This window comes from Falco peregrinus, chromosome 17, assembly GCF_023634155.1.
Source record: "Falco peregrinus isolate bFalPer1 chromosome 17, bFalPer1.pri, whole genome shotgun sequence".
Classification (NCBI taxonomy): domain Eukaryota; kingdom Metazoa; phylum Chordata; class Aves; order Falconiformes; family Falconidae; genus Falco; species Falco peregrinus.
Genome location: NC_073737.1, coordinates 3295210 through 3322212, shown reverse-complemented (window position 1 = coordinate 3322212; position 27003 = coordinate 3295210). Strand labels below are relative to the sequence as shown.

The 27003-nt window shown below is 41.0% G+C and overlaps 2 protein-coding genes and 1 long non-coding RNA gene across 11 annotated transcripts in view; 1 reads left to right on the top strand and 2 right to left on the bottom strand.

Moving 5' to 3' along the window:
- EBF2 (EBF transcription factor 2) overlaps positions 1–27003 on the top strand; it is a 144028-nt gene that overhangs the window by 109111 nt on the left and 7914 nt on the right. The window contains exons 8-16 of one of the 7 annotated variants that reach the window (XM_005234249.3): positions 9653–9770; positions 11539–11669; positions 12236–12362; positions 20602–20690; positions 21815–21880; positions 21991–22168; positions 23656–23841; positions 24447–24454; positions 25450–25531. In XM_005234249.3, the coding sequence (XP_005234306.1) occupies positions 9653–9770; positions 11539–11669; positions 12236–12362; positions 20602–20690; positions 21815–21880; positions 21991–22168; positions 23656–23841; positions 24447–24454; positions 25450–25531 (985 nt within the window). Of the gene's footprint in view, positions 1–9652; positions 9771–10454; positions 10458–11538; positions 11670–12235; positions 12363–20601; positions 20691–21814; positions 21881–21990; positions 22169–23655; positions 23842–24446; positions 24455–25363; positions 26996–27003 lie in introns of those variants that run through there. The other 6 variants (XM_027782176.1, XM_027782171.2, XM_055820155.1 and 3 more) reach the window with 6 other exon arrangements.
- On the bottom strand, positions 15144–20691 carry LOC114011278 (uncharacterized). Its single transcript, XR_008750039.1, has 4 exons — positions 20355–20691; positions 15970–16381; positions 15660–15874; positions 15144–15374 (listed from the first exon to the last, which is right to left on the bottom strand). It is a non-coding gene; the product is annotated as an uncharacterized LOC114011278 (long non-coding RNA).
- The window catches only part of CDCA2 (cell division cycle associated 2), a 110716-nt gene continuing 108685 nt past the window's right edge, over positions 24973–27003 (bottom strand). For 2 of the 3 annotated variants that reach the window (XM_055820147.1, XM_055820153.1), the window contains exon 30: positions 24973–25438. The gene's annotated coding sequence lies outside the window, so the exon portion shown is untranslated. The remainder of the gene's footprint in view (positions 25439–27003) is intronic. The other variant, XM_055820148.1, reaches the window with a different exon arrangement.

Below are 27003 nucleotides of genomic sequence, written 5' to 3'. Positions count from 1 at the left end.
GTGGTGGGCAAGTGGTGCTGGAACTAACCCCCGTGCAGCACGGCTGCCGAAAGGGATCCAGGGCTGCAAGTCAGAGGGTTGGACCATACCGCTAATTTGCTGGCTGACCTCTAATGAGCCATTTTGCCTTTGTATTTCCACCTCTCCAAACAGAGTTGCTCAACTTTGTGGTCCTGGTTCAGGAGAGCGCATGCAGGCTTTGCCAGCCAAAGCCTCTGAAATGTACCGATGAGCATCAGGGCTATCCTCGTAAATGCTATTACTGCTTGTTATCATTCCCGTTGTACCTTCACGGTGTCACATCCCTGCACCAAAGAGGATTTTAGCTTATTGATGGATGTGTGATTTTCTTGTAGACCTACAAAACTTGTAGTAGGACGGTGACATCCTTAGCTTTGGCAATTCAGGTTTCATTGCGTGGGCACTTGCATCGCTTTCCTCATTTATGAATGACATTAAAACTCCACAGGAGTTTACAGAGTTGTTTAAAACTTTCCACCAAACCATATTTTCACAGACAAGTGTGGTGGTTTTTTTTTTTGCTTTTACTAGCAATGAAAAATTTACAGAAGGTAAATTTTGTCAACCAAAAAAAAAAAAATTTGAACTTTTAAGAGAAATACTCCATAATGAAAGCTCCTGAAAGCTCCAGAAATTTTAAAGAAATCCAGGAAAAAACATAAAAGATTTTTTTTTTTTTTGAGCAGAAATAAATTTAAAGAAAAATTTCTGACCAACTTAATTTTTTTCATTGGTAGTTTAAAAAGACTGCACTGACTTCTTCATTCTGTGTTTTAGAGATTATAAGACATGAGAAAAAAGAGGTGCTCATTGTTAGGAAATTTATACTGATTATTTTTTTCAAGTGTCAATTTCCATAAATAAAACACACCAAATAGATATCATGTGCCAAGAATGCAAAAAGATCTGAGAGTAGAGGAAAACTCAATTTATAGCATGTAAATAGATCTTTTTAGCATTTAGAGCTGGCTAGAATGGCTGATTGTGGAAAGTAACAAAACATAAATACAGAGTCTCCTGCTTTTGTTTTGTTTGTTATGAATTTGCAAAAAATCTTGCACGAGGGCATCCTGGTTAGCACCTGGGGATTCTAGGTGCCGCCATCTTACAAATAATATTGGTTGAACAGCTAAAATAGAAATTCTGGATACAAACACACCTGAGCACTGAAGTTGTTCAGACCCAATTTCAGTCTCACACTAGCTGCCCCCTCACCACGGGGAGTGAAACCCAAGTCCTCGATCTCGACCAGGTGCTGAGCTGTAGCAGGATTTTGGATCTGTTTTTTGGGGGGCAGAAATCTCTCTCTGGTATCAGCCTTATTCCTTGTTTCACCTCTGGATCTCCACACCCAAAACGGTGATGTTGTAGAACCAAACCATCTTCAAATTCCCAGTGAAACGTAGAACAGAGAAACTGAAATGCGTCTCGCAGCACCCCCGCTTGCTGACGGAGCGCCTTCATCCCTCGGCCCCTCCACCTGGCACGCCTCTTGTAGATGAGACAGTGGGGCCTTGCTTTTGATCTTTGTAACAAAATCAGCAGTTTATTGGAGAAGAAAACGAGCTGGGATACACTCGTCATCTGGGTTTCTCCCTTACAACATGCCAAGCCGAAAAAACAGAGCCAAGCGAAAGTTTTCTGTTCTGCGGGGCTTGCTTAAACTCCTTTTGCACATGTGAGTTCATACCCTTGGAGTTCCATTGTGAGATTGAAGTTCAAACCCCAAAATTAATCAAGATCAGGCAAACCCACTAGGTTTAGCTTACTTTTTGTCAAAATAAAAAATGTTGACAAGTCTTTTCTTCAGCAGGACAAAAAATGAACCCTTTGAGACAAATTGCAAAATGCTTGAGCAAAAGCAGGATCTTCATTCAGTCTTGTTCAAAACCGGATGCGTCGGTTGATGAGCTTTGTTCTGGGCTACGGAGGTCAGCATGTATAAAAAAAGATACAAAAAGTAGTTCAGTTGCTAAAATTTTACACGTTGGGAGCAAAAAAAGCTCTGTGTTCCAAAGGAGATTAGCCATGATGAACAGCAAAGCCAATAAGCAAAGACAGCTTGTTTTCTGTCTACCTCCTTGTTTCTAAGGATTAGAGCATGACTTCCCTGAATGTAACGAAAGTGAAGAGTGTTCTGGAATAGGATGCTCCACTCTCTTTGCCTTCTGGATCCTCCTCCTCTTTTTTTTTTTTTTTTCATTATTTGGTTTTGGTTTTAAATTTGAGCAAACACTTTTTTTGCTTGCTCCTTGTTGAGCACAGTCTGTCAGCTACTCTTAAAGTAGGGGGAAAAAAAAAAGATCGATTGCCTCAAATATTAGTGGTGTGCTTGCACACCGTGAGCATGTTCATTTTCATTTTAATTGTTGAGATTGGGATCAGGCAAAGTAATAATTGTGCAGAATTGTTTATTAGGTTTGAAAGGACAGTTGCTGGTCCTACCAGCACAGGAACATGTAAACAGAGTAAAAGCAGGGTCAAAAAGCACAGTGCAATAAGGTACATTATTAATTTTATGATTTAATTCTTTATGGTTTATTCTTGGGCCACATTGAAAAACTTCATGTTTTTTTCCTAATAAATTATTTGTATAGCTGCTGTTATTAATGCCCTCCTCTTTCAAACATTTCCACACATTCAACTTTCCTTAAACAAACAGACTTCTACAGTGATGCTCAGTTGAGTATCTTTTACATTATACCTATGTTTTTCTGCAGAACCAAATTACTCATTTTCAATAGAGTAGTGCTTGTCAGATCTCCAGGACACTTTAAGATACTTTTTTTTTGAAAATGGTTATTAAAGAAAACGTAAGAGAGAATCCTTATAGCAAAGTTTTCATTTATGTTGCTACTGAAACATGGAACTGAAATGGTCTCATCAAAAAACATTTTTGCTTTTTAATGGAGGTTGAATGAAAGCCCAAAACTCAGGCTTTGTTGTTGAGACGCAAATATAAATAAGAGGCATGGAAATAGTGCTGTAGAGTGCATCTTATTGAGTTCTTCCAGCGTGGAAGAATGGTTACTCATGTCTGGAAAAGTGTCAAGTCAATGCTTCTGATTAGAGATGGGTGTGAAGCTGCAGTGTTTGGGCTTGGTTTGGCTGATAACCAAAGCTCCAGGATGCTGGGATCCAGTCTCTGAGTCTAGCCTCAGCCTCACTTCTAGATACGCTATAAAATTTACATGTTTTATAGTACAGTTACGATATAATAAACTAGATTAAATGTTAGATTTCACTTATATCACACTCATTAAAAAAAAAAAAGGAAGGGGGGTGAAGGAGAAAGGATGGGAAGGTCACATTAACACTGCGCTGTAAATTTAATACAGCTCTAGATGCCTGAAGAGGGGATTTTTTTTTTTTTTTGTATATTTCTTTAGTTTGGAGAGCAGCACTAGCTGCTTTGTGATGGCAGTAAGTATTTGAAATTTGCTTTGATATTAAGTAGAGCTTCAAATATACAATGAAAATCTCTCTACTCGCATTTTTTTAATCAAATGCAAAGGTTTTCTGCTGTTGAAAAAAATGTACCTCAGAAGTTAAAGGATGTGTAATCTTTATTTAAGTGGGGGTTTTTTTCCCAGTAATAACATAATTTTATTGTGAATCACTCACTACTTCCAATGTCTGTCAGTGGCTAAAGCAGAGAAAGGGAATCTTTCTAGAACTAATGGATATTTTCATAGTTACTTGATGGCTGCCCTAATACGTATGCAGCCTGAATATGTCCTCGTGAATTTAAGTGAAGCAAATATTGATTATTTATAAATTAAAATATTTCTGAATAAAGATTGTCAGTGGAAAACTGAAACAAAATCATACTAAAATCGCCTGTTCAAACCACAGTGCTGTGTGAGTTCAGCTAATCTGCAAATCTGAGTTTACATAGGTATTGTCATTACTGTCATTGCTGTATTCTGAGCGAGTGATTCTCCTAGGGACAGAATTAAAAAAAATAATATGATGCCCTCCATTTAATGAGGATTTCTCCTGGAGAACTTGATTGAAGCCCAATGATACTTAATGGTAACGACCGGTGTGTAATGGGGACAATAATTCTGTGGAATTAAGATGAGGCACTTCAGCTAAAATGCTTCAGCTGAGACCTGGTGCTAACACCCTAGACTCCTGTTGATTGGGAATTCTGCTTCATCCAGTACCGTAGTGATTAAACAGATCCTACAGTGCCACAGTCGAAAGAATGGTACAAGGCAACCGAACATCAGCACTAACAATGGTCATCTTTGAACCAACATGCTTTTTTAGAAACAAAAAGAGAAAGGTCAGCGGTTGCCCTCTGTTTTCAGTCGAAATCATGGCATGGAATGTTTCCTGGCAGGTATCCCCCTCTAGGTGCTCTAGGGAGAAAGAGAAAGGAAAAATAACAAGGTGTATCCCTGGGGAGATTTCCTTCCTGACCTCAGAGTGGTTGGATCAGTTCATCATCAGGCACGTGAGCAAAGCTGGCTGTGTTTGCGAATTGACCCAGCTAGGTTCTAACACAAAGCACTGAAGGATCTGTGTCATTCAGGAAAACGAAAAATGGGTAGGAGTGGTGGGATAATATTGTGAGTTAGGAGCGTAGACTGTAAGAAACAAAAAGGGATAGCAAGAAAAAAAATATAACTGGTCTAAATCAAAATCCTTTCCAGACTGATGGTGAAAGCATGTGCCAGAGACTCTCACGGTCAGATTTGGTTATGGATAGAAATCACTGAACTGTTGTTAAGAGAGATGGGTACTACGCGGACTAATGTCACGATGGGAGACTTAATTTCCCAGGTATAGATTAGGAAACAAATGCAACTAATATCAGCAGAGCTTGGAGCTATTACTGGGTGGCAGCTTTCTTCATCGGAGAGTGACTGACCCAACAAAAAGTGATGTTATTTTAGATTCTGCATGAGTAAGGGAAGGGCTGACTGTAACTGCAAAAGAAAAAACACTCAAAGAGCTTCACGTGCTCACGACAGCGAGGGGCCAGAGCTGTGTATCGTCTATTAAAAACAAGCCACAGAGGAGATTCTACTATGTCTCAGTTAAGTGTTGCCAGTGGAAAGAAGGATGCATTTGTACCATCATACCCCACTGATGTCTGGTTTGGAACACAATATCCTGGTTTAACTATATTCAAAAGAGAATGAAAATGAAATCGGGACAGGTGCAGGAATGGGTCATTAAGGTGACTGGGGAGCTTGGCTCAAACACTTTAGTGACATACACTGGGAAGGGACGTAACTGCTCTCTAGAAATATCCTAAGGTAGATCAGAATGGGAAAAAAAAAATTAAAGCTAGTGTCAAGTATAAAGTGACTAGGAATAAATTTAGGCTGTATACCATAAACTCCCTAACTGCCAGGACAAGTAGGCCTTAAAACAAGAGGACTACCAAAGGCAAGACCCTGAAATGGCTATTTTATATAATGACAATTTTATAAAAGTAGCTACATGGTTTGGTTGTCTGTAAAAGTGGGAGAGTAGACGTCAGTGACACAGGAGTTATCTCCTACCCCTGTGCCCCTACAGCCTTAGGAGGTCCCACTCCTGAAACAACGGCCACGTGCAGGATTTTTGCGTTAGCTCAGGGTCTCGGGGAGGATTTCCCAAAGAATTCAAGGAAAGTTTTGAACTGAGAGAGGCTGCTGGCATTTTTCACATTGTTTATCTTATTCCTAATCCAACTATGAAGCAAACACGTTATATTCTAACATCTACTCCTGTATTACTCGCTCAGCCCAAACGCCTATTGACATCAATGGGAGCCCTGTCCAAGTGAAGACAGCAGGATGAGGCCTGACATATTTTCTTCCACCCAGCTGGAAAATAATAATAATGATGATAATTTTTTAAATCCTTATAGTAGTTACTCTTTTGAAAAGTTAAAATAACATGGTGCAGTGACTAGAGAGTTTTAAGGGAAAGTGCATCAGGAATGTAATATTGTTTCCAGATGTACAGTGTCATAAAGAATTTTTTCCACACTTGGAATGGTAACAGGAATTTTTTGAGAGAGATCATTTACACAGTGATGAGATATGTTACATGTAAGTAAATGCCTGTATGCCTGGAATGTTTGTACCATATGTCTAAATAGGTGTCTATGAGTGATACAGCTTTTATATATACGATGATGTGTATTTAGTTGCATGTATGTGATTTGAAGAGGAGTGTACTTCAGTATATAGAAATCCTGACATCATGTGTAGAGGGGGGAGGAAAAATTCTAGCATGCAGGTAAAAGTCTGTAGAGAAATACAACACTTTGACCTATGCAGGGAAGCAAAAGAGGGGCAGTGCAGCTCAGAGAACCTCAGTTTCACATTCTGAAGTCAGTTTGTCTGAATGTCATGGTAGGTGAACCCTCATTGTGGTGGTTGAGCAGGGATTACTGTGTGGCAGTAATCCATCTGGGAAACAAACCCAAGGTCGAGATACAGGATATGCATTTCTTCAGTACTGCTGGGGAACCATTGTTTTATGTCTGTGGCTTCATAGCTAATCGCAAGACCCTTGCAGATTTGCAGGGAGAACCGTAAGAACTGCTGAAAATGCTGCTCGGAAGCCTGTAACTCCCTCGCTGTTCTTAGAGATGGAGCCTACCTTTGGATGGATGAGGGAATAACACATGGCCCTGTCTGTTTCTTGCTAGCCTGGTTGGCCTCTGAAACTCCAGCTGAGCTGACGGCTCGATACAGCTGTTGGGTGGCACGAAATCTTCAGTCGTTGTGCTGTCTGTGTCAGATTTGGCCCTTGGCTACAATTAGTGGGATCCATGGCCTACCTAACATATTTTGATGTTCTCAAATCGTTCCCTTAGGATTACATTTTGCATTAACTCCTGATTTTAGGGAAAAGACCATCGACTGAATAGGCATAGAAGCCAAATTATCATTTACAAGAAGAAGTGCCGTCAGCTCAGGAAAAGCAAAATGCACCAAAACCATTTGCCAGTGCTGTGGCCAAATCTGAGAATTTAAATCTCATGGGGAGTTTGCACATCACCTTTCATAGGCACTAAATACAGGTTTAAAAAAAAAAAAAAAAAAAAAAGGCCCGGTATGTTTTACGATGTTAGGAGAACAAGTGTTATTGATAAATACGTGTTCAGAAGGGCATTGGCAAAAATGCATAGAAATGGTTAACAAGGTAATGGTAAGAAACGTTGACCTTGATTTGTTTAGCTAAGATGTAAAGATTTTTGAAGGTCAAAGGTGTTCTTGTGTAGTGTTTTGGAGTCTAACTGTGTCTGACCCTCTAACATTAAGCTGCTGTGGCCTGCAGTTTTGAAGAGTGAAGCAAACCAGGGGGAAAGAGAGAAGGGGGAGAGAACAGGAAATGGAGTGAGGTGTTTCAGGAAGTTGTCAGGAGTTGACTGATTGATTCCAGATGGAAAGGGTCACCCTTCATGACCCAGGAAATACTCACTGGGGGAAAGCAGTTGGCTTGTGAAAGGGAAGGGCCTGGGAGTTAGAGACCATAGTGGAATGCACATTCCTCTTCCTTTTATCCATAAAACATTGTTTTTTAGTCTTCAGTATAAAACAATTGGGTTGTCATCTGAACCAGGCAAGAAGGAAGGACCGGAGCAAAGTGAAGAAGTTCAGTAATTTTTATGACCATAAGCTCACATGTTCTCGCTCCACATCATTGATATTGAGTTGGCTGGCAAAGATGACAAAGGTCTCTGCTGGATTTCAGCAGTACCGTAGAGCTTGCTGCGAGTAAGGCCCCAAACTTCTGAGAATGTTCTGATCCAGATCTGAACTTCGCATTTTGCCCTGTCCCTGAGAATGCTGTATTTATTTGCCCTAGGTCCCCGCCTGTGACATGCCAAGTGGCTTTGACCCTCCTGTGATGAGTGGGAGAGGTGAATAAAAATGGAAGCACTCAAGGAGAGAGGTCTAAAAGTGCATCTTCCCCTCCTTCTGGCTCAGGGAATGGAGGATGCTCAGCAGTTATCTTCTAAGCAGAGGGCTCTTTTTGCTGTTACTCACGTTACAGGCATCTCTACAACTCCGAGCGAAATGAGGCTCTTGTATTGGGTGCGACACTTACACCCAAATGGTGATTCCAACAGGGAGTGTGTGCACACTTGAAGTCTGCACATATTATAAAGATCTCATACTGAGAGCATGTGGGTGTGTGTTTATCGCCTGCATACCTTGTGTATGTGAGTTCAGATATGTATATATTATATAGTGTAACTGTATATAGATGATATACTTTTTATTTACATTTGGTTACAATTTAAACACTTGTCGTAAATATTTCAGACACTGGAATAATTCAGGTCTATTCCCCTGATGCCATAGTGTGCTCTGTGCTGGCCAGTGAGAGATTAAAATTTATTTCCATTGTTTAACGGAAAATAATGAAGTGCATCTGAGTGGGCTCAGCTATGTCATGTGGGAAACGTTCACTTTGGATGGGAGTCTCACTCCACCCAAATGTGCAATGATGAAATCAGTTGGCACGCAAAAGCAACGCATTTTGTGACAAGAATGCTTGAGAAGTATCAGAGTACAGTATGACAAGAGCCTTTTGGAATGAATTAAACTTGTCTCAAGAAAGAAAGAACGTATTCTTTAGGCTAGCATAATCCAGTAGAAGGGCAAGGTTTCTCCTGCTATATGCTGGAGACAGTTTTATCAACAATTAGGGCATGACTTTCTCCTACCTAGGCTAGGACAGCTGTATCTGGGAGAATTGATGCACACACCCAGGGTGAGGTTCTCAGGAGCTGTGAATGACTATAGCTGTGCGGCAGCTGGATGGAGTTAAGCTGATTTACACCGAATAACGGTCGAAACCTGAAAGTTTCAGTAAGATGCACCTTCTTTCAGTAGGTAAAACACAGCTTGTTCACATTTTCCTAAAAGTTTGTGGTTTAAAGGCAGATATATTTCTGGCTTTATAGGACTTACAGCTTTGGATGTTGTATTAAGGGAAAACTGAGTGGGATTAATTAACATCTACGGTTACTTCCTCTAAGAATTGATGTGCTATCGGAGCCCAGCAACATAAGTCACAGAGGCTAGGGTTTAAAAACTGCTGCTTGATTTGGGGTCCTCGGGCAAGAGGCACTGAGCACGCATATGTCAAAACCCAGACACGATATTAGGTAGTTTTCACATCGGAGGATTTTCCATTTTGCTTAGCCGATGGAGACCTGTATTTTCGGAGCAGATGCAGATAGATCTGCCCGTGTGCACAGTACAGCAGATGGCTCTGAATCTGCGTGTATGTATCAGAGGGCAAATTGCTGTGGTGCTCTGCAGCCTGCCCTCCTGGTTGGTATATATAGCCCTCTCTGCCATCAGCTATGCTACAGTGCATCATAGGAAACTAAATTTAGGGCCATCTGCGGTAGCTGGTTCATTATACGGTAAGGACTTTATACGGCCCTTAGGATGCTATGTTAAATGGAATTAATGCAGGGATTGAAGGCTGAAAATATTTTCTCCCCTTCTTGTTAGGGAGTAAACCCTGCAGGAGGTGATGCCATTTTACAAACAGAACAGGGTTTTAACTAAACTGAGTAATTAATACTTAACAAGTAAGTTGAATTTCAAAGTACATAATTTACCTGCTTCCTTTTTCTTCCCTTTCCAAATATATCTAGGTTGTGCTATCAACAACAGTGAACGTTGATGGGCATGTGCTGGCAGTGTCTGACAACATGTTTGTTCACAACAACTCCAAGCATGGACGGAGAGCAAGGAGGCTTGACCCCTCAGAAGGTAGGATGGGTGTATGAAGAACAGTATGCAAATGAATGCAAAAACATGTTAGCCATTCTTCAATTTCTGTTTGTTTTCAGGAGGGAAGGAGCGCTAAGGGGGAACTACAGAACCTCAGGGGGTTTAGAGATGGAAGAGGCAGGAAAACAGTGTCTACTACATGCAAAATGTGATCCTCTTTACATCTAAGAGACTCCCCCCCCCCTTACTAATTAGTTTGTACTGCAAAGATGAAAACCGTAGAAACCCTAAGTATTATCTAAATTTCAGACTTCTCGCTCAGCTGGGGTAGATTTGATTTCAGGCAAATTAGGCAACATGACATCTTAGTTAAACAGAACTGTTAGAGCACAAGATGTGTATGAAAAAGTGTCACTAGTTCCCTTAAACAAACTACGCGCAAAGCATAACAATGCACAGAAGGGAACTGACACTAATTGATTTTAGTTTGTTTGGCTAAGGAAGACTCATGGCCGGCTACAGGATGGGTTTTGGACTATATTAAAGCAATTACAAATACTTGTATCTGTTCAGCTTCAAAGTGGTTGGCCCCTCCTCTCCCTCTTCCCATACATTCATTACCAACGCATTCCACCTCTCTCACGCAGACAGTACACAAAATTACTAGAAAATGCTATCTGTGTCTGCTTTTCCCTCCCCTGCAGCTAGTGAAAGTGAGAAGAGCTGGTGATGTTAGTAGAAAAGACAAGCAAGGATATTATTTCATTATAATGTTTTGCTGCCCCACTTCTTAACTGTGCCCTATATCAACCTAAAAGAAGAATTAATGAACTGGAAGAAAATGATTGAATCAGTAAAGAATTCATAGTGGTGTTAATTCTCCCCCAGCGGGCAGTGAAATGGTAGAAGGAAAATCCCAGGATTCCTAGCCTAGGAAGCCATCCAGTTTTTCCTTGACTGATTGGATGTGATTGACTGGCTGTTCAAAGGAGTCTCATGTTTTTGGAGCACTGCCAAAGTTCCCCTCCACCTCTGACCCTGTCAACATTGGGAATGGAGTGATGGATTGACTTTGGTTATGGCCTGGAAACCATATTGGGTTCCTGATGGGATGTATAGTCCAGAGGCCTTGAACATATGGAAGAGAGAAGGAAAAAAAAAAAAATCTACTCTATAAAATCAAGAAAATTATTAGAAATTGTCTCCTGGTAGGAATTGGAGGAAACATTTGATATTCCTGTATCTTTTTTACCCATTGATAAACTCAATAAATCTTAATCAATCTCTCTTTCCACTGGGTTTGGCTTTTGTGTGATCATATGCTAATGAGTAGTCTTGGTATATTTTTTTCTTTAAACAGCCTCTGCACAATCATCTAAGCATTTCATTTTTACACCCACTACAGTTGGCCTATTAGGCTTTAATGACACAATGTTAAGTGCCAGTAATGAATAGGCAAGTAATTAACACTAGCAGGGCAGAAAACATGCTTTTTATGTATTTATTTATTTATTTATTCACTGGGGTTTGTGGAATGGTGAACGGCCGGAGGGGAAATGCCCTCGGGCACTAGGGCATTCCTGCCGGCCGTGAAGCCGCAGCAGTGGAGGCTCCCAGGAGCGTGCAGGTGAAGCTGCTCTCAGCTGCCGTTGGCATCAACATGACTCAGGAGTGCTTGACGTGCACCGAAGTTGCTTGAGTTTAGTGCTGCAAGAGTTTACACCCATTATCGCAAAGTGTCAAAGCGGCGTGGGGCAAAACCCCCTGCCATAATGTGATGCTCTGATGTTCTTTTTGTTCTGTTTAGCCACGCCGTGCATCAAAGCAATCAGCCCAAGTGAAGGCTGGACTACAGGGGGGGCGATGGTCATCATTATTGGAGACAACTTCTTTGATGGGCTGCAAGTTGTGTTTGGAACCATGCTTGTCTGGAGCGAGGTGGGTAGAGGTGCCTCCCTATGGCTAAAAGGCGGCAACATTCCTTTTTCCAGGAAAGTGCGGGGGAACACTGGTAATTCCTGTGCCAGTACCAGTACAAAACTGGTGGCGGGTCAGGCGGGCCAGATAAACCTGCTGAAGGAAATTCATGGAACAGGTTTTCTTTGTGGAATTTCTTGCTATGTGGTGTCATTGAAGCCAACTGCTCAGTGATGATCCAGAATGGAATTGAACGGTTCTAGGTGTCTGGAGAAAGGTAAAGGTAACGAAATACGGAAAGGTTTGGGAAGGAGAAAGAATTCCCTCTGGGTCCAGAAATAAGCCAGCAATTAACTAATGGGCGTAAGCAGTACAATATTCTTGATGACAATTTATTATAAAATGTGTCTTCCTCTCTGGGAGGCAAGGAACTAGACCAGCTGTGTCACTTGCCTGGTCTATAATGTCTCCTATATAAGAATGAGCAATGCATTTACTCATAAAGCATGTTTGGAAGGAGAAAAGTGAAAGTGGGGGGAGTAATACAGACATGTCCTAATTGCGCCTCTCCTTTTGTTACTTCCTAGCTTATCACACCTCACGCCATTCGAGTGCAGACACCTCCACGCCACATTCCCGGAGTGGTTGAAGTGACATTATCATACAAATCCAAACAGTTTTGCAAAGGCGCACCGGGCAGGTTTATTTACACAGGTAGGTGATTGCCGTTTGCACTGGAGGAGCTCCAGCTCGGAGCCGATTTGTTTTGGAAATCAGTATTGACACCTCTCTGCTTGCTTGCTTTAGCCTTTTGCTGTTTGAAGGCCACTCTGCTAGTTGGGACATTTGGAGACAGAAGGAGATAGCTTCACCGTTGTGCAGAGGTGCTAAGGCACTGTTATTACAGATGTTAATATTTTTTCCAGATTAGAGCTCAAGCTGTTATGATGTGGACCTGCCTTAGGTATGTTGAGGGTACAGGAACATGATAGGATTGTTCTACATGCTGGAAGATGTTTTATTTATAACAGTATTTATTTTACATTTCCCTCTTGCTGGGGGTAACCTTTCATTTTCAAGATAATCCCAGAGGACAAGGATAGCATTTGTATTGAAAGAAGCCAACGAACTGAGTGGAAAATAAATCTGTTGGGTTTTTTTTTATTATTCTTAAATGGAATACCAACTTATTTAGTGCCCTATATTTACCTCTGCTAGCAGGAGAACATTAACTATAGATCTGAAAGAAAAAAATCAGGTGGGACCAGATGACCATCTCATTGCACTGTCAGTACCAGTAGTAACACTGATGGCACAATATATACACTGAAGTTTCCGAGGCCTATGAAGCAGGACTGGAGAATAATGGTGTGCCCAGTTCTAAAGGGTGGATTTATATTTAAGTTGAATGACTTGCTCCCACCAAATGATATTCAGATTTCTCAAAGTGGAAAGATTTATCAAATTTTTAAAGCCTCTTACCACCATTAAATAATCTTTGTGTATTATAATTGTCAACTTTTAAATCATAATTTAACTAAAAAATAATAATGAAGATCCAGGAAATTTTTTATTAAAATTTCTGAGGTAAAAACTTGTCCACTTGTTGAGCGAATTGGAACGAAAATTTGAAGCTTCAGGACTTTGGAAAGAACCGATGATTTGTGAAGATCTTGTTGCTGTCTTATGCTGTTTTATATACCCTTTATTAGTACAGATGCTAAATTAATGTTTAGTTATGTATGTGCCACACCTAGAAACCCTCAGCAACAATTAAGCCTTCAATTATACTAGGTGCCCTAATGAAATATAAGCTTAATTAGCAAAGGATTATTTTTGTTATGATAGAGTCTGATTCGCAGTTAATTGAAGATACTGAAACGATACCCATTGACTGAAAGCGACTTTGAATCACGCTCAGGGAGGTTAGGGCTTTCCTCTGATTTTGCACCAAAGTGTAACCCCACTGCAGTCCAAAGTCATTCTGGAATGATTCCTTGGGAGATCAGGATCGGGCCAAAAGCGTTAGAAATACATTTTCTTCTAAGGCAGTGCCTTGATTTGCTGGTCTCTGGGAAAAGTTGAATCTGATGTCTGAGCAGGTTAAAACTGTTTTTTTCCTGACAGAGAACCGGCAAAGCCATCAAACGGGTGAAAGATGCCAGCCCGTGCTCCTTGAGCAGAGCAGGAGCATCACTGATTCCTGTGCAGCGTGGGGCTGCGCACCATGCCTTTACTTTGAGAGAAGGAGAAATTGTTAATTCTTTATTATTGTTATGATTACAGATTTAAATGTAAAGTTCTTCTGTGCTAGTTTGTGCTTCTGGAGGCCTTCCTCTCCCTGTGTCTTCAACACAAGCATTACTGAGGGCCACCGTCTGCGCGCTGGCGGTACGCGGTGCCGAAAGAGGTTTAGGAACGGAGCGGTACAGAGATGTGTGATAGGAATGTGCATTCCTCTGTGAAGAAGTCTTCTTATCATTGTAAAGCTGTTTTACGTGCAAGACTTATTTGTACCGTCTAGGGGGAACTTGAGGCAGACTGCAGAGCAGTTCTTTGACATGTTAATTAGAGCGCTTCCACAAACAAGGACATGAGGATGTATGTGGGAGCCAGCAGAAGAGAAGAAAGTTAAATATACTACCCCTGTTTTATTGCTGTTGTTGGCATAGGGCTATCTGTTAGCGTTCTCCGAGGAGTGAGTGGGTGCTTACTGCCATATGTTAGAAAACAGCATCTCACAGAAGATGCCGAGCTGTGAGAGTGAGGGTGAACAGGCAACTTCTCAGTCTTTCTATTCAAGAACCTGCAGTTCTCCCACCATGGCAGGCAAAATGATAAACACAGCCATTAGGTAGAGGCTCACCTGTGTAATCAATTCCCCCAGGTTGTTGCTACTAATAGCAGTAAAAACAACTTCGAAGCTATGAAAATAACATGGTGGCATTTTTTTTTTTCTTTCTGCGGCTGTGCTATCAGAAAGCTGCTGCGATCCTGCTGTGAACAAATGCGTTGATTTTTAACCTAAGCAAGCCAGATTGAGGCAGTTGAATTCCTTCTGCCTTGAAGTCTTCTTCAGAACTTCCACAGCAACTTTTGAACCTCTTGACCAATTCCTATTGCATTTTATCAGAAAGGCGGGAGCATCAAAGATCTGCAGTTCCAGCACCAATTTTTGTGAAAGTAGAAAACCGAAAGAAAGATCTGAATAAATCTTCCATGGAAAAAAAGGGTGAAGAGCTCAACCAGGTTATTAGACAGCAGAGAAGCTACCAGAAGCTAGCCTCAGCAAACCAGGTTGTTTAGGTGATGCTGCCCACCACATGCATGAGTGTATCCCCAGTGCTCTGTGAAAGGTACTCAGTGGCAGCACAGAAGAGCAGCTCTCAGTTGGGTACAGTGTAGCAGACAAATATCATATATAAAATACTGAAGAGGAAAGTTCAGTAGATGTTATAATTTTTGGTAAGGCTGTCCTGTGCATCACAACAAAAGTCTGGGGGTTTTTTGTGGTAATTGAAGTTTATTATTTTCTTGATACTTTTAGTGCTTTATATTGCGATCTATTCCTCCGAGCTGTCGCAAAGTTTGTAGGTAACATCTGCAGAGAATGCAGGGGGCTTTGGAGATAAGATCACTTCCCTTTTGAACTGTTGTTGCCTCCGTAAATGAGAATTTCTCCTCTAAATACCTTCCCTTTACATTCAGCTTGCACTTGGCAAAAACCTAAGAAATGCAGAGACGTTAACATCAAGCCCAGGAGACTGAAAACTGTGAAATCCTGCAAACTGCAAGCATGAGAAGATGTAGTTCTGTCAGAACTAGTAAGAGCAGTAACAACTAGCAGCCCTGGTACTATCAGGTCATGTTGGATTAAGTCCTTTGTAACTATTAAGTGCTGAGGTATAACCTCAGATGAAAAGCACTGAAGGGTCAAGTCATAGGAAAAATACTGAGTAGCTGGCTGTAGGTACTTGCCAGGTATAACAAAAATAATTATTCATACAAAACCAGACTTTGGTGGGTTCATCAGGGCCTCTCTGCATCAGAATGGGCAACCTGTTCCAGAAAGACACACGCTTCCATTTCGTGGGTGAGACCATGTTCCAGCAGGACGAGGGAAGACGACCTGCTTGCCTGTGTAATGCAGGAGAGCTGGCTGGGCAAGGAAGCAGATCTCTCAGGTTCTAGGCACACCCTGCAATCACCACACCACCAGTTCTCTTCTAAAACATGGAAACAGAAAAACAATGATCTTAGTATTGTGTGCATCTGCCTATGCCCTCCGTATTTAATATACAATCAAATATTAATGCTCGACCTGATTACACCTGAGATTATTTCTTCTTCTTCTTTTTTTTTTTTTAAGAGTCACAGTAAGATAGGTTGTTTGAAGAAGAAAATGATAAACCGTTGAAAAGATGAATATAAAAATTAGATATAAATTCCAAGGGTAAATCTAAATGCCACAGCGGAGCTGTTACGGGAGCTCATATGCGTCCAGTAATGTGCATTTATAATCAGCTCCTTGCAAAGTGTGCTGTGCTAGCACTGCTGTAGTTATGGTTCTGTCAGCGTTTCCCCTCTTAAGTGCTATCATTCAGGGTGCTGCAACTCAGCCATCAAACTCCTCTCATCGCCGAAACGTGGTGTGGACTTTTCCATAAGGTTCCCAGATGGAAAACTTCTGCAAGAGTGAGGCCAACGGGATTCTATGGACATCTAACGGTGTCCTAGAGAGTACAGAGAGAAATGGGGTTTAGATGGAAATGGCAGTTGCTGAACTGACTTACATACTTTAGTAGTTAAGTATATACTTAAAGTGAGAGATGAAAAGCCTATTTTTAAACCACCACAACTAGACATTTAGTCCCTGGGAGTACCTTAATCTGGTGAGGATCCAGGTTGCATATACACCTCCACATTCTGAATTACTTCCCTTTCATCAGCTGTTCCTACAACAGTAAGACGTTTTGTTCTCTGCTGCTAATCTAGCAGTTGCCTCATATTCTGCTTTTAATACTACACAAATTCAAATTCTCTGCCGCACTAAGTAGTTCCATTATAGTTCCCTTGACTTTAATAATGCTTACATCAGTTTACGCCAGCTGAGGATATGTCTCGTAGGCTTTGATATCTTAAGTTTGATTGTAGCTCTGCATTTACTTTGCCATAGAGGTGCTAACCTGGAAATGTGTGTATCAGGGAGATTTTGAACATAATTTTCCTTGCTGAGCAGAAATTCTCCAGAGGTTAACTTGTCAGGGCAATGCAATATAAAATAATCTGTAGGATATGTTGGACTCCCAGGTTGTACTGTATCAATCCCTGTGCCAGATACCAAGGATAGGAGGGTACTGGTTTGCTAAAGCTTGTAAGTAGATTTGAAAAGGTCTTGTTATCTGCTTGTGGGAAGCAACACTTAGAAGGACACAGTGAGCTCTACAAACTGGAAGATCGAGTTCCCTTGGCCAAAACACGACTGAAGTGACGGAAAGCATTTGCTCCTGCCACTGCTTTAACCTATGAAAGACACGTGCGACAGTAGGCAACGCTGCGTTGGGAAGGTGTTTGGAACAGCCATGGCCAACACGGGACTGCTGCCGGGCACTTCTGGCAGCATCCGTCCGACTCTGGACCACAGCGTGCCTCTCGGGTAGGCTGCCCAGCACGTGTGCACCTCCCGAGCCCAGGGTTAGTGCGATCACAGCAAGGAGGTTCTGTAGCCAGCAACGTGGGAACGTTTAATTCCGTGGGGTCAGTACGAAGCACCTCTCGGCGGCTGGCTGGAGTGCAGGTAGTCACTAGTGCAAAGCTGGAATTCAAGCGTTAAGGCCACCGGTGCCTTTTTCTCTCTGTTACCATCTGCGAGAAGGTTAGGCATCACCTGCAAACACTACGGTCCCTCTGGCTCAGCTTTCTGGGTTCAGGATACCTTGAGAGGTACGCATACTTCGTTTCTTCTCATTCCTGCTTTGCAAACAGAGGGCTTGTTGCCCTTGGTCTGCTTCTGGGAGTAAAGCAAAGGTGAGGTGCAGGACGTCACTAAGGCCCTTGAATGTGGCCTTATTTTTCGATTAGCAGAGAGGGGGAGTGCGCAGCTCCCAAGGCGTACACGGGCAATATCAGAATGAGCTGTCACTCACGGTAAATTGTGCAGATCTTCATAACATCATCTTCCTTCGACAGCCTTATGTGCTTTGATGTGTGGTGAAATAATTAATACTTTAAATGTCAGCACTGTTATCATTTGGTATCTGAGTCAGTCCCCATTGAGATGAATGGGACTGAGCTGTTGTTTCAGGTTTTGCAAATGCAGACAGATGTCACAGCATCAGTTGTTCAAGTGTAAGATTTTTTTTTTTTCTCCTGTTCCAGTGAGTCATAATAGCTGGAGACTTGTATTTAAAATGAAAGCATGGATTTGGGAGGATAAGGAACAATATAAAAGAGGAAGCGCTGTGCCATACTTTATTTGAAACTTGTCATAAATAAAGTCTGGCAGACTATGGAGCATGCAGACCTCCCCCTGCTGCTGACTGTAACAACTCTGTTCTTAAAACAGTTATGCTAGAGTGAGGTTTATAGATTAACCAACAATTTAGTTTATTCACGAGATGGTTGGTCTTTTTCTACATACGTTATGTCATGCACGATTTTGTAAACTATGCTCCGGGAAATTTGGGAGATTCCTTGTGCCTGAAACACTGGGTTTGAGAGTTGCCAGAGGGATTTTGCTGTACCTGAATCAGTTTTCTTGGGGGGCTCGTTTCAGATATCTGATTTGTAGGAAATAATGAGCAGCCTGCTTCTGTGTCAGACCCCTTTATGGTCTCTGAATCCGTGAACTCAAGAGCACTTGGCTATAATTTTGGCATCTTTCTAGGTAACGTGTAGATAAATCACTACTGATCCAGTAGCTCTTTTCTCGGTGGAAGTGGTATTGTGATGAAGCTATCTAAACTTGCTGGTGGATCCTACATCTTGCCCTTCAGTTGAAAAGGTGCCATTTACTTCTACAAATGTTGGATGTTGGTTTTTAACGGGATTTGACAGAGGTATTTTTGTTTCATTAATGAGCAAAACTACTAGTAGGCAATTTTGTTGCAAACTGTACAGAAAACCTTTTGTGCTGAAAGACATAATATATACATTGATTCAAAGTGGCTGAGGAGTTCTTAAAACAATTCAACACTGTTGAGAAACTGTTTGCTGCTGTTTCTCTGTCAGAATGAAAATGTCCATGTCGATCCACTGGAAAATGTTTGTTGAATAATAGCCATTTTCTTCTCCTGAATTAGCATTTTGTATATTCCCATTAGCTATTTTTAGTGGACTATGTATACATATATGTTTGAATTCCTATATGTTTTACATTGCTTTTGCTTAGCTTGTGATGGATAACTGATTAGACTTGTAATCAAGATGAGAAATGGCACATAATGATGTATAGGCTCTTGAGAGAATTGGTCTACAATTCTCAGGATTATTGGCAAACCCACCCCTGCCACCCACCCCCCACCCCCCAAAAAAACCCTCTTCCCAAATGGGATGCAGATTCTGTGGCAGTTGAAATGTGTATTATTAAACTCCTTAAGCAAACCAGAATGGCTCCCAGTGGAGAGCAAAGACATTCTAAGTATAGCCAGACTAAATTCTCAGGTCTGGGTTTTCTCTACTCAATTCCCACTTGATTATCTCCTGTAATATTTAAACTTCATGCCATGCCATAATTATTTAATAAAAAGTAAATATAAAATGTATCTCAGTGGGGAATATGACCTTTTACCTTCATGTTGTTGTATCAAAGACAGACACAGATAAACTGAGAATCTGGATCAGTGTAATAGTCTGTCTCAGTTGATAGTTTCATTCTTCTGGTGCCCGACATGGTTACCCTGTAAGGTGCTGAGTATATTTTGGAAGATTCAAAAAATGCCATCATCATCTCTTGCGATCGGGTGCTTTCAGCTGTGCTGATGTCACCAGTTATTTAAAAAAAAATCTTTTTCAAAAAGAACCACAAATGGTACAAGAGGCTAGAAGCTGGTACTGAATGAGGATAGTACTAAAGGATTTGCATATGCTACTTCTTAAATACATCATGGATTTCTTAGCAAGATTCTCAGCATGTGATTGCGTGAGTGTGTCATTTGAGTTAGGATGCACATTCTGAAGTACAAGGAAATTCTAAAAATTCTGTACCTGTAACTATTATAAACAGTAGTAATCCTGATGTATTAGAGGCAGTCAAAACCTATCAGCATGCAGAATGCTAAAGAACTGACTTCTGGTTTCAGCATTAATTTCAATTGGAGTTTAATTTTGAATAATCAGAAATTAGATTATTATTGCCATGATTTCATAGTAGAGAATATTAAAGTGGCTGAAGTTTTATGAAATCATCAGCGATGCCAGTAGGGCTCTACCAGCTATTACTAACTGAGGATCTGGGTCAAAACATCTTGGTTTATCCACTAGAGAGTAACATCATTACAGGGAAATGGCTATGTATGCATAATAGCCATACGTAACTGGAGAAGTCAATGTACCTAATGAATAGCTGTGCCCTAGTTTGTGATGGCAAAATGTTGGGGGTGGTGTATAATGTGTTTATTAGAGGAGCAAATACGTTACTCTTGATTTCTGACTGTATAACGAACATAGTAGAAGAGCTGTTCTAATGTGCATTAGCATAAGTATTACCTTGGAAAGGAGATTAAGGAGCCTCATGCAGAAGTTCTTGTAAAGCTTAGCTCGTTATTTAGCCTGTCTTACGTAGAGCGGTCAGGGCTTGCCTGAGCAGTAGGCAATGGGCACCTTCAAGGAACCCAGGCAAGGAGAGGTTTTCTGTGGAGAAGCTGTGAAATCCACCTTTCTTAGGTAATGGAACTTAGAGTCAATACAAAGATGCATACTTGTATAATACGGGGCTTTTTTGTTTTCCTTTTAGCTTTAAATGAACCTACCATAGATTATGGCTTCCAAAGACTGCAGAAGGTCATCCCCAGACATCCCGGTGACCCTGAAAGACTAGCTAAGGTAAAATATTTTTAAGCCATTCACTGAGTCCACTAAATATGTTATTTCACTTCTAAACTCATAAAAGAGACAAAATTGGATCTTACATGACAATTACGCCTGAACGTAAGTTCACCAATTAGATGTAGGTCAAATGAGAAGTTGATCGTGTAGAACCCACAGCTACCAGTAATTTTTATCTGTTAGAGCTCAAACACTGCCTGGGACCTTCTTTTGCTGCTAAAATGAGAGCCCAGTGCGGGTTATCTTCCCGGTTTATGGTCCTTTGCATTTATCCCTACTTGCAAACCTCTGAACCTAAATGGTACATGATAGACACCAAAGATTTCTTGCAGAGGTCCAATCTTAAGACAACCTTTTGGTAAAAAACGCTTAAAGCTCAACTTTTTCTGTAGCAACAACTGCAGTAAGCATGTGTTGAAACAGCTCAGGATTTTATGTGTCTGTAATAGCGCCTGCTATGCTGATGCAGCACCTAGCACATTAGTGGCATGAATATATATAATCTTGTATGTTCCTATATATATATTCCGATATATAGTAATATATTCCTATGTTTTAGTGCCGTACAAGAAGTACCTATTATCATCTTTGCTCGATGAAAGACTCGCGTGTTCTGAGAGTACACTGTGTACATTTTTCTCCTACAACCAGGAGTAACAGAAGTGACCGACTAGCTTAAGTGTTTTATTTGTTTGGTTACCATTATCGAGAAAAAAATAAGCGGATGCGGAGATTAATCCGATTTTTATGTGTCTGTGTGCAGAAGAATGTATGGAAGTCCAGCAGGGGCTGGAATTCCTGTTTACACGGGGATGCCTGGAGGGGGTCCCCGTGCCGGGAGCGGGGGCGGGCAGCGCCGCTTCAGGACGCTGGAGAGCTCCGGGAGCCGCTGGGGCGGGCGCAGCGCCGGCCCCCTCCCCAGGGACGGGCGGCTTGGGGGTCCAGTTTGGGATACTGGGAAAGGTTCAGCTCTGCAGATAAGCCGCAAATAGCGTCTCTCTAGGAGACCCGTTTCCAGAACGAGCACAAAGGCTAGGCGCTTCGGAAAGCACTAGTCCCTGGTTTGGTTTGCACTGAAATCCGCTCCTGTTAAATGCCAACTCTCTCTGCTCGCCCGCCAGGAAATGCTGCTGAAACGCGCTGCTGACCTAGTTGAAGCCCTGTATGGGACGCCACACAACAACCAGGTCAGAACGACTGACTGCTCTCAACGTGGAGTGGTACATGTTCAGCCTCAGTAATAAACGCTAGACGATTCCTCCAAGCACGGCTCTAACTTGTCCCGTTCCTGCTGCAGGACATCATTCTGAAACGAGCTGCAGACATCGCAGAAGCTCTCTACAGCGTACCAAGGAATCCCGCCCAGATCCCTGCCCTCTCTAGCTCTCCTGCTCACAGCAGTATGATGGGAATTAACTCCTACGGCAGCCAGCTAGGAGTCAGCATTTCAGAGTCAACGCAGGGGAACAACCAAGGTAAGCGCTGCAAGCAGCAGAGCGCTAATTTCGGCAACAAAAAGCCAAATCGCGATTGCTTCCATAGGCGTTTCTCCACTTCTCTACCTGCCCAGCCACTGTCAGCATTAGAAATGGGGGTGTGCTGCCAACTGGGGTGATGCTCTGTCTGCACCAGGTTCCAGTCACCAGATTAGCTAGGGCTGAAATAATGCTTGAGTATTTTTGGATACCAACTTCACCCTGAATTGTCTCCTTGCTCCCCTCAATATCCTTTTTTTTTTTTTTTTTTTTAATCTCTGTTTACATAGAAGACAAGGACAGCAAGTGTCACAGTTAAAGAGGTGGGGGATTTTTGGGGTTTTTTTTGTTGTGGTTTTTTTTGTTGTTGTTGTTGTTTTTTGTTGTTTTTTTTTAAGGCTTCTCTTTCAGTGTTAGTTTTACTAACTTGCATATGTTGCATGTATTAAATTTATTCCAGATATACTATTGATTATTAGAAAACTTGCCATAAAATGATGTATTATCAGTAATACATCATGGGAGCAATGTCAGCTTTGGGCATTTTCTGACTCTTGGACATTTTGATTTTTAGCACTCGATTCCAGTAACGTACAGTCTGTAGCTGACTGCATGAATAGCCATGTTTAACACTCTAAGGCAGTAAAACCATTTCATATGAAATTAATATTACATATGCCACGTTAAAAGGTGTCATGCGGTAATTCTGCTAGTTTTTTTAATAAGGTCTTACCCGCCCTGAATTAGAACTTCACCATATAAATGGGCAGAAATAACCTGACTTGCTATCTAAATGGTAAACGCTTTTAAGATAGCTATTGGATCCCTTCTTTCTAATGAAAGCTTTTCGGTGGAAAAGAAAACATTTTGCAGCCGTAATAGCAGCCTTGTACTTTAATGCTGATAGCTATGGTGTTCAAGTCTCTTTGTGGAGAAAAAAGGGGCTAAATTTTAGTTCTCAAATATGTGTGATTTTTTTTAAGACTGAAATGTTTTTTTTTTTTATTCAGCTTATTCTTTCCCCCAAGTCAAGTATCTTCAAAGTCAAGCTGCAAACTATATATGGGTTATAATTTCTGCTTAGTAATGTCCTTGCTTTATTTGTAACTTGTCAAAAATTTGAAAAGTATAACCTCCCCCCTAAAGTTGTAGAAAGTCCCACACATATTATAAATTCTACCTCAGAAAAATGTATGCACACACATTGTTTTCCAGGTCTTAGAACAAATTTCAATTTCTCACAAGTCAAATCTGATTGGAAAAATATACATCAGTTCACTTCAGAAAGTTAGTTTCCCATACTGTTTTAAAATTTGATATTGCTTAACTTGAAAGCACGTGCATAAGAACCACTGCATTTAATGGTACTTGCTTAAATGATTTAATTGGTCTGGGTTTTAAATCAGTAATTTATTGAAGCAGGGAATCTACAGGAGAACGTTTTAAGCCAAATCCATTGACGTTCTTTGAAATGTCGTTTTTTCTAGGTTACATTCGCAATACAAGCAGCATCTCACCCCGAGGTTACTCATCCAGTTCCACACCTCAACAGTCCAATTACAGCACTTCCAGCAATAGCATGAATGGCTACAGCAACGTCCCCATGTCAAACCTGGGCGTTCCAGGCTCACCTGGCTTCATTAACGGCTCTCCGACAGGATCCCCCTATGGATGTACGTGCTTTGCTGCTTCTATATTTGATTCTTGCTCCTTCTTGCTTTAATTTTCCACACCAGAAAATGCAGGAAGTGATAGCTTTCAAGAGAAGTTTGCAGTTATTTTTGTAAAGGGTTCTAATTTGTCTTCTGGTATTTTTTAGTATGAACTAGAAAATGTTCCCATTTTTCAAGAAGAGTAGAGAAATGATGAATCCTGCTTGTGTTTCCTTCATTTTTTATCCTTACGGATTCCTAGGTGGCAAAGGGCACAGTGAGAAATGAGGCACAATTTGCAACTTCAGATGATTAAGCAAGTAGCCATCGTTTTTAACATAGAGATTACTCTGAGTCCTGTGTAAAAGCTGCTCTAAAGTAATTTTTATGTGTAGAAACTGCACTAGCAATAACCACGAGCGTAAGTGTAGATTAATTTGCTGTGAAACTATATCACCTTGATAATGAGAAATATAACAATGATGGAATTAAGTAAGTTCTGGAAGTTAGTGTGACTGTGTTTCTAGTTACTAGTTTTACCGTGAGTGTGTCACACTTCCTTTCATGCCCAGATTTCCCTCTGGCAAGACTGTGTGTATGTAATCTTTATGTAAGAGGATGAACAGTTAAACAGGTATTTACTAATTGACTTATTGTGCAATTATTTACCTACACTGTAGCTTACAGAGGCTGTACCTCCCCATAATGTCAGGATCATGCCTTTCCAGAAAACACCTGGTATCCTGCAAAATATGATTTTATTTACACCATCTGCGTAAGGACTTTGCATGGATGATGAAGGCTCCTTGCTGGTCTGAAACCTGCTAAACAGTATCCTCCCAGTTTGAGCTGTAATTTAAGGCTAAGATGCAACTCAAAAGGATGTTCATGTACTTTTGATATTTCCCCTGTTTTGGAGCTTTGGCATTGACTTCAGAATAACAACACTCTGCAAATCCGGCCCTTTCCTTACTGATTTCAAACTGTACTTCCATGAGACCTGGGGATGCACTTGAACCCCCACAAAATATGGTTATTGGTTGCTTGTTTTGCTGAGAAATAGCTGATATTTTTCTGGGAGGTAAGCAAACAGTTGCTGCTTAAGCTATTGCACATATAATGGGACTTATTCTTGCAAGATACCTTTTTAAAAAGAAGAAGCCAATTTAGATTAAAATCTAAGCAACAGCTTAAAACATTCCCCCTCAACTCCAGCCAAGGAAGTCTTCATTTTTAAAAAGCTGGGGAGGGCACAGGAATGATTGCTGTCTACTGTTTGTTCATATTGACGCTCTCTCCCCCTCCCTCGATGACTTACCATTTTCTGATATCCTCACCCTTCATTTTATAAGAATTTTCTGAACTTTTAAATATAACTACCTCTCTAGTTTAGACTTACTGTAACCAGCTGACTCAATATGAGAATAAGATCATCTTTAAGAAGTAAAATGAGTAATCAGAAGGCAGACATTTTAAAGCAGTTTTACCCAGCTTCCATAATGGCATTTCTGATGAGGATTTGCTTTTTTTTTTCCTTTTGCAGTAATGTCTTCAAGTCCAACAGTTGGCTCCTCCAGCACTTCTTCCATCCTTCCATTCTCCTCTTCCGTCTTTCCTGCTGTCAAACAGAAGAGTGCCTTTGCTCCTGTCATCAGACCCCAAGGGTCTCCTTCTCCTGCCTGCTCTAGTGGCAATGGAAATGGGTTTAGAGGTAAGAAACGTACAATATTCAGCCTGTGCATGTAAAGCACGCTGTGTTAGTCTGGGTAAACACAGTAACCACCTGAATACCATCACACTGATGTTACAGGACTCGGTAGTGAAAATCTGACCCGATCCAATGGAATTAAAACAATGCTCTGAGCTTTGTCTATTTGGTTTTAAAACAACAGGGGACAGACACTCATTTATACCGAGAAGGATTAGACCCACACTGCATTTCAATACCAGCTCTTTTGTGAGGAATGACTTCTCCTTAGGCTTCAGAGACTTGTAAAACAAACGTCTGCCCTGCAGTTAATACACGGCTCTGTACATAACAGCCAATGTCTCGAAACCTGCTGCAAGGTTTAGGCTCATACCGGGAATTGAGCCCTATAGTACATTTACAGCCTTTTTAAAGGTGATCTGCAAAACAAATGTGAGTATTAAGATAAGAATGGAAACCTGTACTAAATTCTTTCTTTTAACAGGCTGGGGGGGGGGGGGGGGGGGGGCATGCAGCACATAAATATGCTCCAAGTCTCCATAAAAAAAGCCGTTACAGGGCCTGAGAAGTCATCTGGTTCCTTCAGACTTCACTAGAGATACCACAGAAAACACAACTCTGGGAATTCAGCCATGCCAAGAGCCAGTGGTAATTCTGAAACGAGCCCTACAAACCACACCTGTTGATTTGGGTGCATTATAAATCCTTAGCTAGGCCACAGGGACTTACATAAACTGTGATTATTTTATATAATAAGGAAATTCTAAGTGTGTTGAACAAAATCAATTACATTTTTAAAAGCTAACTTACAGAATTCTGAAACAGCTTCTTCCCCTGCCCTAATTACAGGAAACTCTCTGCTTCTCTAAGATCATCTTCTCCCCATTAATGAAAGACATTGATCTACCCACGTACAGGTATCATGTTGATAGGGAGTATAATTTGTTTTCCACTCTGTTTAAAGAGGATGGAAAGAAGGATTTGAAGAAATTTTTTAAACTGTAAGTATAGAAAGTTTTGTTGGCCCAACAATTGTAGCTATTTATCTAAACTGTTTAGAAATGGATTTACCTTTGTCAATGTTTCGCATGTTCACGGTGTCTAAAGGCTCACCATCACTACCTGGTCTGCAGTTCACCTTTTTCCATCTTTTTTTTTTTTTTTGTAGTGGTGGTGTTCTTTGTATCAGCTAATGAAGGAATAAATTGATTTCACTGCATTTTTATAAAAACTGAGAGGGTTTAAGCTGTTTTAGGGAACTGTTCCAAGGTAATGTAATTTTAAACTGATTTAGTTAAACATTTAACCAGGAAAGCCTATCAACTTAAGAATAATTTGCTTATTTAGCTTAAGTCAGTTGGGCAGTGCTGTAAATTAAAGACAATCAGTGTGTTCAGAACAGATTTAAGCCTGCTTTAAAGCTAAACTTGTCTAATGCTATGCTGAGAAGGCCTAACTGTTCAGAAGTGACTTAC